This window comes from Astatotilapia calliptera, chromosome 15, assembly GCF_900246225.1.
Source record: "Astatotilapia calliptera chromosome 15, fAstCal1.2, whole genome shotgun sequence".
In the NCBI taxonomy this organism is placed as follows: domain Eukaryota; kingdom Metazoa; phylum Chordata; class Actinopteri; order Cichliformes; family Cichlidae; genus Astatotilapia; species Astatotilapia calliptera.
Genome location: NC_039316.1, coordinates 8,850,072 through 8,874,062, shown reverse-complemented (window position 1 = coordinate 8,874,062; position 23,991 = coordinate 8,850,072). Strand labels below are relative to the sequence as shown.

At 40.9% G+C, this 23,991-nt stretch overlaps 2 protein-coding genes across 3 annotated transcripts; both read left to right on the top strand.

Moving 5' to 3' along the window:
* Nucleotides 1-4,112: 4,112 nt before the first annotated feature.
* On the top strand, nucleotides 4,113-17,374 carry cmtr1 (cap methyltransferase 1). 2 transcript variants are annotated; one of them, XM_026142568.1, is made up of 24 exons: nucleotides 4,113-4,648; nucleotides 6,317-6,421; nucleotides 9,173-9,339; nucleotides 9,516-9,674; nucleotides 9,798-9,890; nucleotides 9,982-10,053; nucleotides 10,212-10,306; nucleotides 10,512-10,584; nucleotides 10,687-10,885; nucleotides 10,990-11,108; nucleotides 11,222-11,318; nucleotides 12,393-12,525; nucleotides 12,830-13,009; nucleotides 13,097-13,153; nucleotides 13,253-13,310; nucleotides 13,421-13,489; nucleotides 13,689-13,820; nucleotides 14,024-14,149; nucleotides 14,364-14,455; nucleotides 14,622-14,690; nucleotides 14,886-14,933; nucleotides 15,070-15,182; nucleotides 15,301-15,409; nucleotides 16,283-17,374. In XM_026142568.1, exons 2-24 carry the CDS (start codon nucleotides 6,322-6,324, stop codon nucleotides 16,416-16,418), a joined length of 2,496 nt encoding a protein of 831 aa, XP_025998353.1. In that variant the 5' UTR covers nucleotides 4,113-4,648; nucleotides 6,317-6,321; the 3' UTR covers nucleotides 16,419-17,374. The 2 variants fall into 2 exon arrangements, with proteins under 2 accessions (XP_025998353.1, XP_025998354.1); XM_026142569.1 differs by having other exon boundaries at nucleotides 4,116-4,194.
* Nucleotides 17,375-18,918: 1,544 nt separating this feature from the next.
* hebp2 (heme binding protein 2) lies at nucleotides 18,919-23,963 on the top strand. Its single transcript, XM_026142756.1, has 5 exons — nucleotides 18,919-19,052; nucleotides 19,231-19,367; nucleotides 20,773-20,908; nucleotides 21,539-21,719; nucleotides 21,873-23,963. The coding sequence occupies exons 1-5, from the start codon at nucleotides 18,950-18,952 to the stop codon at nucleotides 22,057-22,059; spliced, it is 744 nt and encodes a 247-aa protein (XP_025998541.1). The 5' UTR covers nucleotides 18,919-18,949; the 3' UTR covers nucleotides 22,060-23,963.
* The last annotated feature ends 28 nt before the right edge of the window (nucleotides 23,964-23,991 follow it).

The following is a 23,991-nucleotide window of genomic DNA, read 5'->3' as shown; positions in this document are numbered from 1 at the left end:
GTGAGCTGTAGCCGGACATGCCGATACCCACGAGACCCAGCAGGAAAGCCATGCGCGGCGTAGCAGGGCCCTCCCGGCTCTGCACCACAGTCTGGGCTGCCTGGGTCTGAAAGAGAGAGCAGGGGTCACCACCACCACTCAGCAGCTGCGACAACCTCCACCACCGGGCACCGCCATCATCGCCAGGGATGATCCTCCTGGTGATCCTCCTGGCTCTGGCTGCGGTTGAATCAGTGAACAGGTGGCCCTGGTCGCACACCTGCTTCAGCCCAGCAATCGTCTTACCATAAGGGAACAGCCGTGCTAGAATCTCCACTTTTGTGAATATTAAGTATTTGTTCAAGTATTTGTATATACTACATATATATATATATTTAAATATAATGTTTTTCCTCTACACCCCCCCCCCCCAATTTTTTTGCACATGTCGAGGAGCGTGTCAGGCTACATTTCACTGTGTGTTATACTTGTATAACTATGCATGTGACAAATAAAGAACCTTGAACCTTGAACCTTGAAGCACCCCATACAGCTGATGCCGGTGTTTCAGTCCTCTGTGGGGGGTTTTGGAGGGGTCTCAAAATTTAGTGCCAATCCAACACATGCCCTAAAGTCAGACACAGATTCAGTTACTTTCTGAGCTCAACACTGGTGTGCCAGGCACTATCCAGTGAAAACTAGGAGTCTCCAAATGTATTTATTTTATTTTATAAATGGAGAGATTGAGCGTTATATTATGAACAGTTTTTTATTTAAATCTATTTTTAGATGTCTGAAAAATTGACTTACACAGAGCTAAAAACATGAATATTCTCCATATTTAGGAGATAAAGTTATAAATAGTTAGCAAAGGAGTACAGCCTTTTGTTATATTGCTCATAAAAATGAAGTTCTGTTTACACAAATCACAATCCTGTTTTACCGGAGTACGAGTTAAGCTCCTGAACATAAGCTGGGATGAACTGAGCCACAGTAATAATCATTTTTAAAACAGACACAAACCATACTGGAGGTTTCTAAAACCAATACAGTCCCATATACCCTCCAGGGTCGCATGCCATGCTTCTAGAGATCTAATTAGAGGGCATTAACCTGACCCCAGGAAGCGAAGGAATCTCTGACTCAAATCCATTTAAGACAGGCTGCTCTAATCCTCTATCCTCAATCCGACCATGACACACACTAAACCTGGCATTTTGAGCACAGCGATGACTTAGTGGAATCATTTTCAAAAAGGATTTGTGGTGGTGGCCAGTGTAATGCAATAACAGAAACCTAATTTTTACCTATGTTATGGAAAATTCTTTGCTCAAATGGCTGCAAAAAGAAATATTACTGAGGTGAAATTTGTCATGGTTTCGTTTAAAATCTACAGCCTTTTGTTTTTCTTTTACTGAAGCACAGTTAAATTTGTAGGGCCTCGGCTCCAGAGCTCAACAGTTGTTTGTTGTTGGAGACGCTGCCTCCACTGTTTGTGCCACTGCAGATGTCCCCTAATGTCTACCCAAAGAAGAAAATTACCTCAAAGCATCTTACGTACCTGGAGGTATCTAATATATCCAGGGGTCAGCCGAGGGATGCGGAAAAACATTGTTGTTGTTGTTGTTCTCGCTGATGCTTCACAGGTGAGACCACAAAACCCCTCTGCGAGTTTCCCTCAGGACGTTCAGCCAGGCAACTGTTTCACTGGTTATCCCTCTGCTTCTTAGTGTTATGTGACTCTTTGCCCTCGGTTCTCTTCCCCAGGCCTGAGTGTGGAGGCAACAGCAACTCTCCCCCGTGTCCAAAAACACACACGCAAACACACCTCACCCACTCACTCAGACACACACCTGCACAGTGATGATCTCCCCTGAAGGAGTCCAGCCTCTGTAGGTAGTATATAAACCCTTGACCTGATTGCGTAAGCTGGTCACATGGTTTTGGACGGTGCTTGTGTCTTCATGCGGTTGTGCATTTGTGTCACTGATGGATTAGCAGAGCTATTGGAGGTGCAGTGAATTATTATCATACTTGTGAGCGGTGTTCCAAGTCCAGTGGCCACCGAAACGTTCAATCAACCGACGACAAAGCAGCATGGGATGTCTGCAGTCTAGATCTGCTACCCATTGAAAGCATTTTGTTTATCAATGGAAATCTGCTCTGTCAAGGATGCGGAAACATTTTGCACACAGAAACATCAGTTTCTGAATGAGAACATATTATTCAAAATATTTCTAAATAACAATATATTATATTTTTTAAAAACATGTCTGTTTCCACCCTTTGGTAGAATACAGTACTTAACAAATTTATATACGACCAGCCATAAAAATAAGACAGCAAATCATTTTTAAGTCTCTCTAAAAGCCTCCTTAAACTATGTTTAAATTTTGTCAAAAAACAAACTGAATTCATGTTTTTATTCCCCAAAATTTGAGCTGGGACACTGGACACTTTCACAACTAAAACTAAAGTTTCTGTTTAGGTAAGTAACTATAAATAGGCATGTAAAGAATAATAATGTGTGCTACTGTTTTATTTTTCTTCACCCTTCCAAACTAACCATACTTGTTCAGTCTTTTTCTAACTGAACTTTAACATTTAACATGCAAACTGAGGCCTGTAGAGTTTGAGATGTAGCTCTTGGGGTTTTTGCAGGTTCTCTGAGCATTGCATGGTCTAACCTTGGGGTGAATTTGGTGGGACACGTGCCTGAATGGTCCAGACCAGCAAACATCTGCTTTTATAGAGGTGTTGACACTTGCTGATGATCAATTAATTAAGTGCATTTAATTAGCAATGCCTGGCTGCTACTTTCCAGCTGATGGGGTGAGGCAGAATCAATAGATTTGTGTTCTAGCAATAAACATGCCTTACTATGGAAAAAGCCATCTTCACTGCTCAGTAGGAGTCAGGCCTGCTATGTAATAATGGTGACAGTGTTATTGTCCTGCAGTTCAAAAATTGGAAAATAAAAACTGTAAGGAAGCAGGACTCTGGTTATGTGTTTGATGTCACGAAAGTGAGGATTTGACACTTGCTTCCAAGAAGGATTTCACAGACTCGGTGGTAGCATGTGACTGACAAGCTGCATCACAGAATGAAGAATGTGGAAACTTAATAACTCTCCACTATCCACAGTGCTTTGCTCGGTGCTCGGATTTTAAAAGTACACCAAAGGGAATATAAATTTAGCCTGTGGAAGAAAAATTATTTTCACTCCGTGTGCAGACTGTCTGGAGCCACAAAGGTTATGTTCACTTGTTCCTGAGTGCCTTTCTTTCTCACAGGAAAGTATACAAGATACTAATATTTGTCTTGAAGGGAGAACAGCTCAGGATGTCTTGAGTCACATGCCAGGAACAGATTAGCTCAATCTTATAGACATGCAAGTGTGATTAAAGGAACCTCTAATCACTTAATCACTCAAAAACAGTGCATTTTAAGTTTTCTGTAAATTTGCCTTCGCTATTATTAGGCACGGATAAATACAGATTCCTTGAATGCGACTTCAAGCTGCCTAAAGCCAGGATGTTGACCTTAGTATAAGCAGACACAAGCGAGTCATGTGATTCTGCAGCAGACTGAACCACTGTAAGAGAAATCCATATAAAGTCTATCAATAATCTGTTATTCAGGAAAATTGTGAGGCTAGTTTTAGGTGGGTACCTGAGAACCCGAGAAGTACATAAAGATTATTGGACATTATGGGCTTAGGAGTGGGTTGAACTGGGTAAACAAGTCCCTAGCAAGCGTGAGAGTGACTCCTGAGAAACAGTGATATATGGCCAATAAATGAGATCAGACGAGGAAGCGTCAAAATGTGTGTGTGCTTTTTTTTTATTTTTTAATTTAACAAACACAAATACAATATGCAAAAAACAGGCCTTTTTCAGTTACAAAAGAGCATATGTAAGTTCATTAAGAAAATAATTCAGGGCATTTTTTGTCCATCATATAGCACTAAGATCTAAAAAAAAAAAATAATAGTAGCATTTTTTTTCTTTTTTTTTTTTTTTGCTAACATACTCAGATTATTTGTCAGAAAGTCTTTAAAATATGTTTAATTGTTAAGAGAAATAAAATTTCAAACAAAAAACAAACAGGAGAGGGCAGCAACACTCCAGTCTAGTCTGTCTGCCTCAGAAGAAGAAGAAGAAGAAGAAGAAGAAGAAGACGACGTCTTTACGCATCATTATTGCGCGTCCTCAGGTAAAGAAGGACCCACGAAGGCTCCAAAAACAACGCGGGCTAATGTAAACTTCGAAACCGTATAGTCACTACAAATTCTCCATATAAATAAACTGTAACTGGGAAAGCCCGAAGCATATACGGATGTTACGTTCTGTCGATGCTGTGTTACAACAGAGGAGTGAAGTTTTCCCTCCGAGCTGGTAAAAACGAGCCGGCTAACGGAGCTAGCTACCGACCAAAGCTGCTGTGGCTGCGCAGTTTCGTTTCAGCTGAACTCACCGAAAACACCCAGTAGACCTGCCAAGTCTGTTCACGTTAGCTGACCAAATATACTTTTTAAATCGACATGGGTCAGTCTGCAAGACACCTGCAGCGAAAGCAGTAGATAACGGGTCATATTTGAAGTTTTTTTTCTCTCTCACCTTTGAAGATTTAACGTTTTATGTCCAGTCCTGGTAACGCAGGCTAACAGGTACTCCTCGGGTTTCCTGTAACGTTAACTCTGTTCTGTTTATGCTCATTTTCAATGTAACTAAATAATTTGACCTGCTTATTATATTCTTAATTGATGTTTAGCCGTGCCTTATAGCAGCTATCATAACAGGAAATACACAACACTAACTTTGCGCGTTTCTTTCTTTTTGTTGTCTTCATATTGAGCATTCATATTTTATAAAACATTTAAGGGTTACAGCAAAAGTTTGTTTCTATCCTCAGCTTTTTTAAAAATTGTTTTGACAGCCTAAAGCGACATCTTAACCATAATACAAAAATTGTCGAGGATGAATATTTTTTAATTAAAGTGATAATGAAATCATCAACTTATTCTATATCAAAGTGATAAACTTGGATATAGATATAGATTCTTAATTTTTTAGTGAAATCACTGAGAATCACTAAGCCACTAGTCTTGAGCCGTCTCTCATTTCTTTATATTTTGCTAGAAAAATGGGATAAAACATCTGCGAACATAAATGGAAATACAGTTTAAAAGGCACAGCGATAGTTTGTAAAATTCAAGAAAATGAATAATTAATATGATCACCTTTACTCTCAACATTGCCTTGAACTCTCCATGGCAAGCTTTCTTGTAGTTTCTTTAAATAGCCTTCAGGAATAGTTCTCCAGGGCTTTTTTGAAGGACATCCAAGGCTCTTCTTTGGTTGTTGGCTGCCTTTTGTTCTGTTTTTTATCAAGATGATCCCACACTGCTTGAGCAATGTTGAGGTCTGGGCCTTTGGGAGTCCAATCCATGACTGATAGTGCTTTAGTGTGCGCTTTTACTGAATTAGCATTGCGTTTGGGATCATTGTCATGCTAAAAAATAAATGAAGCTGTTGCCAGTCAGATGTGTTTGAGATGGTGGATCAGACTCTGGCAGGACATTAATTTTGATTAGATCTCCAACACCACTTGTTGAAATGCAGCCCAGAACATGAAAAGCCTCCATCATGTCTTACAGATGGCTGTAGACACTCACTGTTGTACCTCTCTCCTGACCGCACTTCATACTGTCAACAGTTTGAAACAAAAGTTTTCATCTTTAAGTATGGCTTCTTGACAGCCAACCTTCCACTGAGACCATTTCTGATGAGACTTAAGTGAACAGTAGATAAGATAAGATAACCTTTATTAGTCCCACATGTGGGAAATTTGTCAACTGAAGGACTTGATGCATCTCTCAGGGCATGTCATGTGCTGTAGATAGTTTTTTAGGTCTGCTATTTCTTTTTCTTTTTTTGTCCTCCTTCTGTCCAGTTTCCACAATTAAAAATAAAGGAAAGAAAGTCTGGCTGTTCGTAAGCAAAATATGAAGAAATGGATGTGTCTTAAAACTTTTTGCAAAGTCCTGTATAAATATTAATTTTGTCCTGTAAGAGCTTGTTTGACCAAATGTTTGTTTTTTAATCCATTCATCAGTCACTAAATTACATCATTAGTAAAGAGTTCATAAAATATGAGTCCATCTCATACATGTTTGCATCATGTGCCTTTGCATTTTAGTTGATATGAACTTGTGCTTTAGTCATCGTAGTTGTAGCAGTTGCTTTATTCCCATCACATATCTTTGTTTTCTGTGTTATAATCTGTATGTTGTTATTCTTATTTTTTTACTGTTATCTTCTTGGCTCTTTTTCAGCCGTAATGAAGAGACGAGCCGATGTGTCTTTTGCATCACTTCATGGGACAAAGAGGCATCGTGATGACAGCAGTTCAGATGACGAGTCAAGACTATCCCGTCAAGGTAGATAATTAAAACAAACAAAGACAACAAAAGAAAATAGTCTTATATATAGGTACAAACCCGATCTTTTCTTACTATAGTTAAAACTGAAGCACCTACTAGAGATTTTTGGTTATACATGGGCCAACAGCACACTAGTATCTCAGTTTCTATTGTTAACTAAATCATTAAACCAGGCGAAGATCATTCCTGCCTTCAACTGCCCAACCAGTTTTATTTTATATGTGCTCTGAAATTCTAAACTAAGGATGCCTCTCAAAAAGCCCCTGCCACAGCAGCAGCAGCATACAGATGATTATGTGGAGGAAGGTGCCACTGCAGACTCTGGGGAAGCTGACTTTCAGTTTGAAGTTAGCTCCAGTATGTCTGCTGAGCCTAATCTGGCCTCTTTGGCCAAGGCGAATAAGACATTCATACAAATTCAAATGGAGAGAGATAAAAGACAGGAAAAGAAGGCCGCCAAGCAGGAGGAGAAACTGGGCGTACTGTCACGTCACCTTGAAGACGTCAGAGCCGGTCAGCCAACACGAGTTCCAGCCGGAGAACCTACGTTACAAAGGTTAGAAGAGTCGGACAACATTGAACATTACCTTTCCACCTTTGAAAGACTGGCAGAGGTCTATAACTGGCCACGGCAACAGTGGGCTGTCCGACTAATTCCACTGCTGACAGGGAAGGCGTTAACTGCTATTCTGGCCATGGACCCATCATACACCAAAGACTATTACCTGCTGAAGACTGTTATCCTGAAAACGTATGAGATTAACAGAAATGCTTACCGCCAGAGGTTCCGATCTTACAAGACACCTGCTAAAGAATCCCCCCAAGAATTATATGCACGTCTGAAGCATTTGTTTTGCAAGTGGGTGGCTTATGACACCTGCACAAAAGAAGACATTATGGAGAAGATGGTCCTTGAGCAGTATCTTAAAGTGCTGTTCCCAAAGGTGAAGGCTTGGGTCAAAACACACAACCCAAAGACTGCTCAGGAGGCTGCTGACCTGGTTGATGCCTACTTGATTGGTCACAAGGGACCAAGGGTTAACTGCTATGCTGGCCTTCTCAGACCAACACGGGGTAAGTTTGGGGTAGGTGGTGGTTCAGCAAACTGTAGTAGACTATATTAAACCCTTCTGCTTGGTAAAAAACAAACACACAAAAAAGTGTGCTCTGTTTAAAATCCTGTAATATTTACTTCCCAAGATACACTCTCTGTCACTTTTAGTAAACATACTGATAAACGGGACATTGTATCCCAAATACGTTCCTAAAGAACTGTGGGATGTAGAAGACAGTACCTGTGTGTACATAGATGTACGTAGTTTGAATTTGCCCACTGTATAACTCTGCAAGAACATGAAGTACATACTTTACCATGACTTTCGAAAGTAGCAGCAATTCCTGAGTTGCCATATCCTGTTCTTATTCTGTTAAATCTAATACAAGAGAGTAGCACCACATTGTGTGGGAACATCACCAGGGCTAGAAGAACGTAATCAGAGGCTCCAGAAATGTTAGAAAAACCAGCGTTAGTTCAGCTAGACCCTGTATGCTCAAATTTGGCCACAGGTGGTCTTGCTCGGATCGTATTCAGTCTCAGTCCACTTCTGGAGAAGCTACACCAGTAGCACACGCAAGCTAACAACGTGGATCTCAAGGGCAGCATATGAAGAAAGGCTGGAGAGGTGCAGAGGGCAGTTTGGAGGAAATGCTGGTTCTGTCCTCAGTAAAGGAGTTACCTTTTCTCAAGTGGAAAAAGTTGATCCCATCATGTCTAAAGTCAAGTGATACTTGGACCTGTGGGTTGGTATACAAAGTTCATTCCTAGATTCTCTACACTCTATAACTTGACAAAGAAGAACCAGGCCAGTAGGGTTCAGTGGATTGTGTGGAGTGGAGTGTGAAGAGCCCTTTCAGACCCCTACTGAAGAGTTACAGCAGATATTCATTGCTCAGGCTGATGCCTGTGACCTGGGCTCTGGAGAAGCCCTGCTGCAGGTTGAACCAGGAAGCATGCATGCAAGTATTTGAGGATGCAGAATGAACGCCTTGGCATAGAGTGGGAATTGGACTTAAGTGTGACTTGTTGGGAAAAAAGTTCATCCTCTAGAATGGCAACCAAGCACTATAATCACTGAAGAACATGAGAGATACCCCCTCCAAGATAACAAGGTGCTTCCTGGCTGTGCAACCCCTTTGACAATCTCTACAAGAGTGTAAAACAGAACTGCATAGCTGACTGCCTCTCCAGGATCCCGCAGGTGTTGTCTTCAGCAGGAGGAGGGGGAAATTGCAAGTCTAGAAAATTTAAATTTTCAACACACTAGCAACTCAATTATATTATTCTGTTTCAACAAGCCAGCAAAATCTCATAAAAATATCAACTACATGGGAAAAATGAGTGCATGATTTGTTCCTGTAAGAGGAGCTAATCATAAGTGTGCTTCCACCCCATTGAGCCTGTTCTCATTTACAAGTATATTAATGAAGATATGGTCAGCCATTGCAAAGAAGAATTTTGACCTAGTGAGAGTCCTTTCCAGGTGCAGTGGTATACCAGGAATGGACATGAGGCTGTAGCTTTTAAATGTATTTTATAGATGCGTAAGATGGTCTAAGATTGTTACATTTGATGGATAATTCGTGTGTGTGTGTGTGTGTGTGTGTGTGTGTGTGTGTGTGTGTGTGTGTGTGTGTGTGTGTGTGCGTGCGTGCGTGCGTGTGCGTGTGTGTGCGCGTGTGTGTGTGTAGACTCTAGTCAAAATGACTCCCTTAGTGACCAGGAGGATCAAAGACCCGGGTTCTCGATGCCCTCCATATCATCATCATCATCATCCTTTGATACCCAGGACAATGACGCCCCCTCGCAGGCCTCCGCCAAGTTCGCTATGTACAACAGTGTGTCACAGAAGCTCATGGTAATGTATCAAAACCCTCTCTAAGCTGAGGTGTTTGACAGTTTCTATGTATTTTAAATTTTTTGGGGGGGGGGGGGGGGGGGTTTCAACTTTTCAGAATATTTCCAAACAACAAAGAATTTGACCTTTGAGTTTTATTAACTTACTTGATTTTTTGCTATTTCTTACACTTTCAGGCCAAAATGGGCTTCAGAGAGGGCGAGGGTTTGGGTAAGTTTAATCAAGGACGCAAGGAGATCGTGGAGGCTTCTACTCAGCGAGGGAGAAGAGGTCTGGGTCTCACGCTGCAGGGTTTCCAGGGAGAACTTAATGTTGACTGGCGCGATGAACCCGAGGTAGGCAGTAGTCCTTTTTGGCATTTGTGTTTTTTAATCTTTAGGTTTGAAATAATATATGTGAATGATCAATTAACTGTCACCTGATCTCTGTTTTGTCTCTTTTCCTGTTTGTCTGCACAGCCCAGTGCTGTTGAGAAGGTTGATTGGTTCCCAGAATGCACCACAGAGATCCCAGACGCTGATGAGCTTAGAGACTGGATGATCCAGGGACCGGTAAAACCAGAAACTCAGATTCTCACTTACAGATATGCATGCATTGCTTTTGCAGTCTATTTATATAATTCCTGATTTTCACTCTGGACAGAGAAAACTTAAAATTGAGGATGAGACTGAGTTTTGCACAGAAGATCTTTTGCACACTCTTCTACGATGCAAAGTGAGTTACATCAAGTATTTGCTTCTGTTAAATTTATTCCCACAAGGTATTTAAATTGTGGCAAGTGTACACCGGGAAAAAAATGATGGAAGGGTCATAGATAACACAAGTTTACATATTTCTCAGCTGTGTAATCACTGCGCCTCTGTGATGTTTAGTCAATTTTTGATGACCTGGAGGGCGAGGAGATGAGGAGAGCGCGGACACGCTCCAACCCTTATGAGACTATTAGAGGCGGTATCTTTCTCAACAGGTCAGTCTTTCGGTAGTAAAACACAGGCAGGATGAGTAGCCAGTGTCAATAATATATAAGTAGTTTCCTTTTTTAATAGTAGTTTGCTGCTATGAGTATTAATTTAGGTTGCTTCTTACATTTTTTAAAATTTTGCACAGCATTCTATGGCCTGACAGTCGTTTAAAGACAATGATGAGCTGTATTATGTGCGTTGTGTATTTAGAGCAGCTATGAAAATGGCCAACTTGGACTACTGTTTCGACCATATGTTCACCAACCCAAAGGATTCCCAAGGGGTGAGTGGGTCAGCTGATTAATACTGAACTTTTTTAGTTGTATCACAGCACAAAGTTCCATATAAACAGATGGTGACATAAATCTTCTGTCTCATTATGCAGAGACCTCTGACGAAGGACCGCGAGGGCGAGCTTCTTTACTTTGGTGATGTGTGCGCAGGACCTGGAGGCTTTTCAGAATATGTGCTGTGGAGAAGACGCTGGCATGCCAAGGGCTTTGGCATGACGCTGAAAGGACCCTGCGACTTCAAGCTGGAAGATTTTTATGCAGCACCGAGCGAGCTGTTCGAGCCTTATTACGGTACGTTTACAAAACCCGCACGTCACACCCAGGGGACAAGAGACACGGCTTTGTGTTTCCAGTGATGAATGATTCAGTGAAATCGTCACCTCTCTGCATCCCAGGTGAGGGAGGCGTGGAGGGTGACGGTGACATCACTCGGCCTGAAAATGTGACTGCCTTCCGAAACTTTGTCATGGAGAGCACGGAGAGGAGAGGGCTTCATTTCCTCATGGCAGATGGGGTAAGACTAATATTTGTAGGATATGAGGATAAAATAAAGGTGGACAAACTTCACAAAGGTTATTATGGCTTAATGTTTGGATCAGTTTCAGTATGGTCTCTGTTTTTTCCCAGGGCTTCTCCGTGGAAGGCCAAGAGAACCTCCAGGAGATCCTGAGCAAACAGCTGCTGCTTTGTCAATTCCTCACTGCAATTTCCACACTCAGGACGGGTATGCATGTCTCTTTAAAAGCTTGTAAATTGACACACTCACTAGTGTTCTTAAACTTTCTCTTTAACCACCTGTCACAGTACAGTGCACATGTGCAGTATGTTTATAACCCACATTATAGCTGTGTCCCAAAACATAGGCTGCATCCTCCCGAGGCCGCATTTGTAGACCAGTTACGTCACAGCGACGCGAAGAAGGCTGTCTTCGCGTCCGGCCAACAAATGCGTCCTCCTTTTCCCCAGATTTGAAGGATGGGTCGGGTGTATCCTTCGTGGCCCACCATATCCCAGAATTCATAGCACAGCCCAGCCAATTCCAGTTTCCAACAATGGCTGCCGCTACTAAGTTTTAATCTTAATCTTATTCATCTTTATGGGTCACAAAATATACTTTTAAGATATTTTCAGGCGAGAAAGTAGCTGTGTAAACTTCAAATATCTGCTTGGTTTATCAAGACATCACATATTTGCAAAAGTGCTGGAACGTTTTCGGAGACGTCTGTTACCCAAACCGCTCGATAGCAAGCCGGGGGGTTCAATGGTCACTCGAGTTTGCGAGAACAGCAGACTCCCGGCTTCATTGTTTTCAGGCCCCCGCGGTCTTTCGCTACTCAGGCTAAACATGATATATAAGTCGCTCGGATAACTTAAAAATGTTATTGTTGGGCTTTTTTCAGTGTTTTATTTGTTCCTGAGTAAATCGGTTTATCTGAGATCAAAGTTATTAGATTAGATTAGATTAGATTAGATTAAATAACTTTATTAATCCCTCAGGTGGGTTCCTCTGAATAAACGTCAGACAAAAAACTGATTAAACAGAAGTGTGAGATGGTCGAGAATTTACGCCAGCTGTTATATTTTAGATAGCAAGGAGCAGACGGCTGAGTTTATTAAACTCCACCGAAACAGCAGTGACGCAAATCTGAAGGCTAGACTGTCCCATTTCACAGCCTCGCACTTCTGGCCTTCTCAGTCTTCGAAGGACCCGGCTCATGTAGATCGCGAAGGACAGGTCCTCAGGAGGATGCAGCCCATGACTTTGGACACAGCTTAAGTCTCACTTTCTCTCCCCTAGGTGGGCATTTTGTCTGTAAGACTTTTGACCTCTTCACTCCCTTCAGCGTGGGTTTGGTGTACCTGCTCTACCTCTGCTTCGAGAGGATCTCACTCTTCAAACCTGTCACCAGCAGGCCTGCAAACTCTGAGAGGTGAGCCCACGTTATAATGTGTCTTTGTACATGTGAGAATACGATGAGAGTGTGTTTGTAAAATAGCTACATTTTCTGCCACCTACACGCTACACTTCAGAAGCTTTTGTGGCATCCCATTCACCAAGATGGGCTCATAGGGATAGCTCGCCAGGGTAAATTGTGCTGCAAGTCTAAACTGCTGCAGATTAAATCTCTCAGCTCACTGCAGGGAAAGTAGAATGATCTATAGATCCGATGTAGGATTTATGAGGGGGTTTATGTAAGTGAGGTTACAGATCTCTTCTCACATTGTCATCCACAGGTACATTGTGTGCCGTGGCCTGAAACCCGGCTCAGACGCAGTCAGGGAATACATGTTCAGAGTCAACCTGAAGCTGAACCAGCTGAGGAACACGGACAGAGACGTTACAGAGGTGGTTCCGCTGAATATCATCAAGGATGACACTGACTTCTACCAGTTTATGGTCAACTCCAATGAGAGGTAGAAACACTCAGAATCCACAAAGCCTTCAATCACTGCTCATGAAACACAGTGACTGACAAAGATGGTGTTTAATTGTCTCTTCAGCCTTTGTGCAGTCCAGATCAAGGCCTTGGCTAAGATCCACGCTTTTGTTGTAGACTCGTGAGTAAACACTGTTGAACATTTATCTTTGCTGCACTATAACCACGTGTTTGACATGGTGTTTTTGTCTGGAAACTGACTGGGTTACACTGTCTCTAGGAATCTCTCAGAGACAAGGCAAGCTGACATCAGGAAGGAGTGTTTGAAGCTCTGGGGAGTGAGTACAGAAGCCGATATACATACCAAACTGAAAGAGAATTTTGAAAGAATGACTTAAAAAAGACAAGTTTTTATGTGCACTTTATGTTTATTTATGTCAATTTTTAGGTCCCAGACAAGGCCAGAGTCGCTCCTACTTCGTCAGACCCAAAGTCAAAATTCTATGAGCTGATTAAGGTCAGTTAATAAATTTGGGTTTAAATCAAATCCTACTGGGTACTGTACAGCGCTGATAAATGAGCTCTGCCATACAGACCGTAGAAACGAATGAATAATTAAAAGACAAATGATTTTTTCATGTGAAACAGTGTTATAAATAGGCTCATTAAACTTCTGAATGTGTCTCACTTTCTGCTCTTTTTCTGCTTCATATCAGAGCTCAGACGTGGAGTCGTTCCAGTGTAAGCCGACTCCTCTCAACTCCACCACACTCGAAAAGTTGCGCCATGTCCTGGACTACAGGTGCATTGTGGGAGGTGGAGAGCAGATCTTTCTTCTAGCACTGGGGGTGAGTTGGATGAAAAAATGTGGTTTGTGTGACACGGAAAACAAAGCATAACAAGAAGCACTCCAAGACCTCAAACCTCCACCAAGGCAGTGTCATAAATTCTGTTGTGTTTGCTCTTTGTTTTGATTGAACACTGTAACTACCCCAGAGACTTTACCGTCTGCGCGACTTTGATCAAACCTGGTTTTCGATGACTTTTGCAGAAGTCTCAGATTTACACCTGGGATGGGAAAATGCCTGTGCGCTGGAAGAAAATGGAGAATTTCAAGCTGGAGCTGCCAAGAGATACACTTCTAAGTGTAGAGATTGTCCAAGAACTAAAGGGCGAGGTGAGAGAATGGACTAAAACTCTGTGACAGACTCAGGTTTTCTTATCACTTATTATTCTGATCCTCTTGGACTCAAATTTTCTGTTTAAACATTTTTTAAGGTATCGACCTTTTACAGCTAGCCTCAATCAGAATGCGTGACTTGCATTGCGGTTTATGTGCAGCTGAGTAGGATGCTTTCTGAGCTGTGTTACGCTCTCCCTTTGGTCCTCAGGGCAAAGCTCAGCGCAGAATCAGCGCAGTTCATGTAATGGATGTGCTAATACTGAACGGCACTGATGTAAGAGATCAGCACTTCAATCAGCGGTGAGACATTTTTATCCACTAGCTTAAAAATGGGTCTTTGTATGAGAAAAAAGTAGAAAATCATTAAAAAGACTAGTAATGTATTCCCTGTATATTCAGTTTTATATTGTAATAGTTTCAGATAATCTTCGTTGTGTCTGCTAAATGATGTTTGTTATGTTTCCAGGATCCAGATGGCTGACAAGTTTGTGAAGGCGGTGGCTAAACCCAGCAGACCAGACATGAACCCCATCAGGTACTCCCATCTGCCTTCTTTTAATTTTATTTTCTTACTAACTAAATATTAGTTTATGCAATCTCACATGGTTTATAATACTTAAAAATACTGCTTCCAAGTACTGCTGTGGTAGTTGTGATCGAACGCTGAGCAGAAATCTTACTTGCAGTTTGGTAAATTACAAAGATTACAAAGCATCTTTTTTCCCCCCAGAGTGAAGGAGGTTTACAGGCTGGAAGAAATGGAGAAAATCTTTGTCAGGTATGGGAAGAGAACCCTTTGAGTAGCTGCCGTGTATATTTACTACTGCAGCTTCTTAGATTTGTCCTGTTTTTCAAGATCAAGGCTCCTTTTATGGCGCTTGTCAGAAAAACTTGTCATTTCCTTCCCCACCCAGACTAGAGATGAAAGTGACAAAGAGCTCAGGAGGTGTCCCACGTCTGTCCTACACAGGCAGAGATGACAGACACTTCCTTCCCACGGGCCTCTACATCATCAAGACTGTCAATGGTCTGTATGTTGTGATTTGTTTTAACTGCGAGCACAAACAATGCTGCGAGCAAAATGTCTTTATTTATTTATTAGTAAGTAAATAAATGCGGGATTTCTTTTCTCCTCCACCATTCAGAGCCGTGGACGATGGCGTGCAGCAAAAACTCCAAGATGAAGTTCTTTTATAATAAAACAACCAAGGAGTCGACCTATGCAATGCCACCGAACTCTGCTGCTCCTTTCCAGTATGTAGCGTCCTCTTAATTTCTCTCTTTATTCCAGAGATTCACATTTGAAAAAGTTCATATGCTTTTTAAAATAAAAATAATAAGTGAATGTAAATATTTTAAGATCTCATAAGTAGGGCTGTTCGATATAACGATATATATCAGATAACGATAAAAAAACGTCTATCGTTTCATTTTACGCTATCGTTTGTTTTGTGGTGTCGCAAAATAAACTGTTTATGGCAATATTTTTTTTATTGTTTTGATGGTCACTGTAGAATTTCTTAAAGTTCTCTCTTTCTCTTATATTTAGTAACCACATTTAGTAATAACCACACTACGGATGGACAAGCGACTGTTTTTATGCGTTGTCATTAGCAACAATGATCATGTGGCTCCGCCGTCCGCTTGTTTACTTTCCACATAAATCTTTCACAGTAAAGCTGAAATTCCTGTTGAGATTTTTCAAAATAAACTGAATCACGTGACAGATGAGCAGCCAAAAAGAGCCGTCAGGTGCTAAAAAATAAACCTTAGAACAGGCTTTTCCCCGAAGCACGCCGTGTAATAAATACTCACGAAGAAAATTGCGGCCGTTTCAACTTATGTAACACTCGACTCCAGGTACACGGCGCCCAGCTGAAAACACTTCACGCAAGTCGAGTTGCCCAAGATTCACAGAATTTACTGAAAATGTAAACTTTTTGTGTAATATATATCGTTGTCGGGACGATAAATGTCTTCTATTGGGATATCAGATTTTGGTCATATCGCACAGCCCTACTCATTAGCTCATGTTTTATTCACAATAGAACACAGGAAACGTGTTAAACAGCATTTAAGCTGTTTCACTATTTCATGGAAAATATTGACAAATTCTTTTCCTTGCAGCGTGTGCCACTCCGAGCGGCTCTTCTGGGCCTGGGTGGATGGGGTTATAGTTCATGATTCTCAAACCAGAGTGGACCCTGAGAAACTGTCCAAAGATGACGTGCTGGACTTCATACACCAGCATTACCAGCCCTGAAAGACTCCCAGTCACAGGGCTTTGTCAGCTGCAGACTGTACACAAAGTGCGCTGGATTGTGAAGCCTTGGCAAAGAGTACAATCCAGTTCACTAATCGTCATTTCATTTAACAATCAAAGGACGGTTATTAAAATGACTTTACAGCTGATTGTTTTTATGAATCCGTTGCTTACTGTCTTGTTAAATATCAATAAACTGCTTTATGACCCTTTGGAAGGTACCTCCATGTTATCTTGTTATCAGGTTGGAGTTGTTTGCTGCTGTTTTTAGCAGTGGCATGTCCTCGTAAAACTGACGTTTGACAGACCGGTCTATTTTTCAGTCTTTTCCACTTCCTTTGACTCGACCTTTGATTTTGAATTGTAATGAGTAGCATTGCCTTATAGGACAACATGGAGGTGTTTGCTGTGCCCTATAGATTCAGTTTCTCCAGTTCCTCCTCAATGCCACTCTTGTTTTTGTGCACACTGCATTAGCAGTGATAGATAGGGTCACAAGGTCAAACTGTGAATCCACATCTGTAATTATTCTTTCTTCTCACCATGACTGGTCTTCTAAAGAAAACACACGGGTCTGTTTGCCTCATCTTTACACTAACCGTGTCGCGGTGCTTTCCCTTGCAAAACTGTGTAGCATGTAAATCACCCTTTAAGTCGTTCTCACAGTCATTTCAACGTGCATTCAGAGATGGAGCAGCTCTCTCCTTTCCACGCTTCTCTGTCATCTAGACTGTGGGAGTGAAGTTTGGAAGGTGTCCCCTTTAGTTTTGAGGTTGTTTGTACCCCACCTGCTCTTTAAAATTGTGCCTCCATATCTTCTAGTTGTGTGTCTGGTTTTTGTTTTGTTTTTTTTAATGCTGCAAATGAGTTATTTTTCTGGTGTAAATTTAGCTTTCAATCTCTTTGATGTAAATATTAATAAGTAAATAAATGGGAGATGCTGTTCCCACAATATATGTTCAACTGCCTGGTGATATTGGGTGGAGACAGTAGTTGGAGTAAAGGCTGGATTAAGCTGTTAGAAGGCAACGGGTGTGCTCATATACCAACCAAATTACACAAGTGCACACAACATTTTGTAGCTTAGTTGTTTTGCTCACAGCTTTAGAAATGTGGTCAGGCTGTGGGAATTTGTTATTGTAGATTCAGTAAAACCCAATTTGAGCCCAGTATAAGAGAAATAAAGCTTTGGGAATACTCATCTGTTCACTCTGGAAGCATGAACCATTATGAATCTATTTCACCTGCTGTGTAAGTACAGGCATTAACAAGTGCAGGTCAACCCTCAAGGAAAAGCAGTGGTTTTGCAGGTGGTTGCCACAGAACTTGCCTTCTCCTGTTTTTCAGCAGAGTCTCAAGAGCTGCACGGTGCTGGTCTGTGAGCACTGGCCCCACTAAAGGATGGCAGAAGCTCATGCTGGTCCTTGTTGAGTCTGTTTCTGATAGTTTGGTCAGTAACACACAGGTGAGTAGCCTGCTGGACGTCATTGTGCAGACCTCCAGCAGTGCTCCTCCTGTTCCTCCTTGCACAATGGACCTGCTGGGTTGATGTTCAGCATATCAGGTCTATCCATAGATTCCTCCACTATGGTCCACTGGTATCTCTGGATGTGCCTTCATAATAATAAAAGATCTGATCCTCTGGGTCATTTATTCCACATTAACTTTCTGAATCCTTTCAGTTTCACTGGCAACTCATAAGATTGAGAGTCACTTCTATTAACAGCAAATTGTCCTCACAGTTCTGCTGCTTTTTACACATTACACAAGAGAAACATTGTCTTTTACTCTTTTACCTTCAACTCTGAACACAATAAAATCTTATTTCACTGGAATTTTCCAGGCACGTTATCATTTCATTATCTTACATCAAAATAATACATCCCAACCAATTAGAGTAGAAGGTTATTATAGATTACTAAAAGTAGATGTGAAAATTGTTGCTGTTAAACTGAAATTAAAATAAAATTGGATGTAAAACCTGTACTGAAATAAATGTATACAGGAAAACTTATGAGTTATGAAAGAAATAATCAAACAGATGCAAAGTTTCAGTAACTGGTTTAAAAATCTATATATTTCTAGTAGAAGAATTGTTGTAAATGACTTCATATATAATTGATTTGTCATGATAAAAAGTCTACATGATGTTAAGCAGAAATTGCAACAAATAAAACATAGTTCTATAAAAACTTTGTAAGTGGCTAGAAAGGACTGAGCTGATTACAATGTAGAGCACAGTATGTATAATAATAAGGACAAGGATACTTTCAAAACAGGTCATTTCTTTATTTTACATATAAACCCTTTTATAAAGCCTGTTGACCACAGCCTGTATACTAATATAAGCAAAGACATTAGACATTAAATAACACACAAACACACACGGAAATCACTTTTTGGTACGAAAGGGTGTACACATTCATGCCAAACCGGTTTAAATTCAAGCTGAAGTTGAACTTTCCAAGAGAAGGCTTGTATTTACTCGGGGCGTGTCCTATTGTGACAAGACAATCGGTCCGCCAATCAAAATGCGCATTTATGTAACAGGAAGAGATGTTACGAAAACAAGCGCTCCTAACAGCACACACCTTGTTCGCCCAGACATCGGTTACCAAACACTCGAGTTGACTGGTAATTATGTCTTTTTCTATCTTTATATGTTATTATTTTACTGTAAAAAAAATAATTTTGCTGTGTTTTGATAAAAAGCTACACGTCCACCGAAATAAGAAAAAAAAGCGATTGCATTTGTAGGAAGTTGTTGAATAACCTAAGATGCGCGGTTTTACATTATTGTTTAACTTTGCAGCGGCTGGAAAGCTGAGTTTGCTTCTGTCTTATCCTTGGAAAAGGAGGTTTGGATCATCAGTCATGCTGAAAGCTGTGGGACAAGTGTTGTTCTCAACTGGTCTGCAGAATCCGAAATTCACTGCAGAGGAGAAAAAGGTAAGTGCTCTGCAGTTTAGCTCATAAAACAGAATATTGGACCTTTGGTCTGAGCTTGTCCCCACTGTCACGGGACAACAGGGTGATGTGCATCAAATGAGTGCTTGATGTTCAGTTGACAGCAGAAGAAACCACAGTAAACTTGGTTAAACTATTAACCCCTGTGTCGTGTGTGCACTGCGTTATGCATATTTCCACTTTTTGATTTTTTAGTTCTTGTGATGCTGAATTTATCCAGTAGATCATCCAGATGTTTGTGCTAAATATAAACAAGAATAAAGACCAATTCGAGAAAGTCTTGTCTGATATAAGATTTGTAACTGATTAACGGCCCTTTTTTTGTTGCATTATTAATTTCATAACGAGCTAAATATTTTCAAGTGGTGAAATGTGTGAACTGCAGGCAGGTCAGTTCACACCCAGACTCTTCTGTAATGAAGCTGTGCTATTGTAATAGCACAGCTTCATAATAGCACGTATACAGCTGGCATCATCTGGATGCCAGCTGTATACGCTGGATAAGCTGTATGTGTTATTCTAAAACCTGTATATACAGCGGGGGTGGAACTACAGGAGGGGCAGACAAAAGAAATGTCTGACAACAGAAATTTTCCATTTTGCTTTAGTGCATTTTAAATGAACGTTGGCCCAGAGAAGAAGGTAGTGTTTCTGGATCATGTTTCATATATATATTCATGGATAGTGAACCGTGTTCATAGACAGTGATTTATGGAAGGGCTCCTGAGTCCATGCAGTGATTTCCATGACAGACTCGTGCCTGTTTTTAAAGCAATGCTGCCCGAGAGCACAAACCTCACAAGAATCCAGAATTGATTTTGGGGCCTTTTCTCGTGCGCATGGAGATTTCTCCAGATTCTGAGATTTTTTTGATATTATGTATTGTAGATGATGAGATATTTAAAGTCTTAGATGTTCTTTTTATTCTGTGTCATGTTACTGATGTGCTGACAGTTAACCTAATTAGTGCAAAATTTTCCTCCAGATGTTACTTTTTAACACCACCAACACCACCTTGAAACATGTTGCAGCCATCAAATTCAAAATGAGCCAATGTTTTTCTTAAAAGTTTTATATTTTCTCAGTTTCAGCATTTGATATATTTTTTCTGTTCTATTGTAATGAAAATATGCTTTTATGAGTTTTGCAAATCATTGTGTTATGTTTGCTGTGTGAAATTTTCACACAGCAATTTTTTTCACACAACTCCAGTTTTCTAGATTTGTGGCTAAATGAGTCATATTTTTGTTGTAACACACATTTGAAGAAAAAATGGGATTGTCTTTTTCACAGTTTCGAGGTATTTTGTATACATAATCTTGGATATTTTTTAAAATTGCTCATTAATAATCAATTGTCATCCTCATTGTGCGCCTGTGTGTGGCAGGGACAGGACTATGAAATCCGCACCTACCAGCCCACTAAGTGGGTGAGCACCTCTGTGAGCGGGATGCAGCTGGAAGCAGCCTTGTCTACTGGCTTCCGTAGACTCTTCAACTACATCCAAGGCAACAATAAAAACAGTGAGTTTCATGTTACTGCTATCACCTTCACACAAGGTAAGCTGAGCCTGTGTTGCTGAGGCTGTGCGAGTTTTATTTTGTGGCGCTGTGGCAAATCTGTTACAAAACCTACACGTCACAATGGCAGTATTTTAATGTTGCACAATAAATTTACAGAGAACTGGGGTTCCAAGGCATCAATGGATGGAAAAGTCGGAGAAAGTGCACTTTCGTTCCTGCTCAGCACTTTGCAACAGTTCCTCCTGTCTTACTTTTGCCTTGCTCAGCAGTTTGCAGCAATATTTATGAGAATATATATTGTTTGTGTTGCTGGCTCCTGAGGTCAGCAGCATAAGGAGATTGTGATCTGTAAACATGGCGTTTAATCCCATTCATCTGGCGCACATCGTGGTTACAGCCCAACCATCTGTACAGCTGTCACCATTCACCAAAGTTTCGATTCACCAGCTGGTGACTGATAGTTCGTTTAGGAAATTTAACATCTGTAAATCTTACACAAGCTGGTTATATTTCAGCCCTATTATCATCATCATCATCATGTTTGGCATGTGCGGCTACTCTTTTTTTTTTTTTTTTTTTTTTTTTTTTTTCTTTTCAACAAAAGAACCTCCTTTCTTGCTGGTTCTATAGAGGCCAAAGTGGAGATGACGGCCCCCGTGACGTGCTACGTGAAACCCGGGGCCGGCCCTGCATGTGAATCTCAGTTCACCGTATCCTTCTACATCCCAGAGGAGCATCAGGCCACTCCACCCGAGCCCAACGAGCCCGAGGTGTTTATAGAGCACAGGAAGGAGTTGACGGTGTATGTCAGGTAGGGTACAAACAGAGCCGCCAGGTTAGACTTTGGATTGTTTATTTTGTGAAAGTCCAAAACAAATACAGTGATCAGCCATGAGTGGTTTAGTTTTTTTTTCTTTAAAAAAAAAGAAGAAGAAAGAAATCAATCTTTTGTCTATTCCTCCAGGACATACGGTGGTTTCTCCAATGATAACATGAAGCGTGAAGAGCTGCTGAAGCTTATGGAAAGTCTGAAGAGGGATGGAGTCCAATACATCGAGAAACCGTACTACGTAGCCGGGTACGACAGCCCTTTCAAACTGACCAACCGCAGGAATGAGGTTTGGATCCTCAAGAACGAAGAGGAGCAGTAGAGCGTTCCTGGGTCACTCTATCCTATCAAAATGTTAGTGAAGGGAATTTAAATGTGATGATTTGATACATTTCTGTTTGACCAGAAACAAAAGTTAGATTTGTTACTTACACTAAAAGTTACTGATTACTCACTGAAAAACTTGATAAGGAGACTAATTACACGACAACTAGAGGTCCTGTCGGCCATGTGAAGCAATATAACCAGCAGGTGGAGCCAAGTAGTCAAGAAAATGTTTCTTATGTTAACGGAAAACCCCACAAGTACGTCTTAATTAAAAAAAATATATATTTTTTTAATGAATATTTTCAAAATACACTAATTTTAGGCTTTTGATTGTGCATGTTGCTAACCTCCTTTTTCACAGCAGATGTTTGCGCCTGACAGGGCAGGGACAGCACCCATGTGACTGATAACATTCACAGTGTGAGCCGGGTCCAGGGGGGGCAGTGTAGGCTGGCTCACTGTGGGAGCACACTGTGTACCTTTCCTGTGTGCGACGGACACGAAGCTTCTTGCTTTTCATTTACACTCCCACACTAGCAGGTGAGAGCAGCCACGTGTCACTCAGGCGACGCTGCTTAGATTTGCCGTGTCATCAGATGTTTCCATCAACAAAGATCTGTTTAAGTCATGCTGACACCATAAATATATCTATTTTAGGATCACTGGCTGCACTCAGAATATGTGAGACTTTAAAAAGTAAACCAGAATATATATATATAGTCTTTCCTGCAGGTCTTGTTGGAAGACTTAGTGAAAACAGTTAACCCATAATCATGAAACACAATTTCAAACAAACAGTTTCAGCTGCTTTTTCCTGCAACGTCAAGTCGAAGCCTTTGCTGTGAAAAATGTTCAAATAACATGGCAACTAACTGCTACTTGTTTACACTCGCATATTGATGTGACAGGACTGTGTGTAGGAAACAAAGAAAGCAAAGGAAATGTTCGTAGTTGGGTTTTTAAGTCAGTCCTAAAATAATACTAGTGCCTTTATGGACATTAAAACACAGATAAATCCAGTCATCGCTGTGTGTAAAAGTGCAGTCTGACGGCTATTAGATGCAACTGTGAGGCTTTGTCAGTTAGAGTTACGTGAATCAGCAGTCAAAATGGGGGGAAAAATAGTTTTTTGCAGTTTAGTGAGGACTCGCAGTCCATAAAAAAAATAAATAAATAAATCTACACAAAAATTATCAGTGCATCTAAAAGTGCAGAAGCCTCATATTTGTTTTCACTGAACTTTGGAGTATAATATTTGCACACGCCACGAGTTCAGCCTGTGAAAATGTGTCTCCTGGTACTTGGATTTGAGTCGCATTAAGAAAGGGATCGCATCAAATCCATTATGACCAGAGGGATCAAGTGCAAGGGATTAAGCATTAAACATATTTTGACTTTGTAGATCAGCTGCACAGTTTAGCAGAAGGTTTGTGTTGTCAGTCAGCTCTGGGAAGGTGACTCTGCCTGGCAAGCGGCCGAGCGTCGGTAAATCTCAGTTTATCTGCTCTCAGGCCTCACTTACTGCCACTGCGACCGCATATGCATCCATTGTGATGAATGGCTGGGCCCGTCGCAACACGTCTCATAAGCTGTCATTTTTGTCAATGAATATAAATGTGTGTTTAACCAGCTTTGTGCTCAATTGCTCAGACTGACCATTTTTGGTTTAATATTGACAGAGAGCTAATAAAAATGTGCCTTTTTTCTTTTATATCTTCATATAATCATTAAGTGTGTGTGTGTGTGTGTGTGTGTTTATTACTCATAGTAGTACTCGGATGAAGAATGATGGCACGAGCAATGCACTGATAAGAATATTGGGAAATTTGAAAGTTTACATAATGTAAATTGTCTTATCTAATCAATAACTCATGATTAAACCATTATTCGGATCATAAATGTGCGTTTAAGTATTTGTCATTTGTAT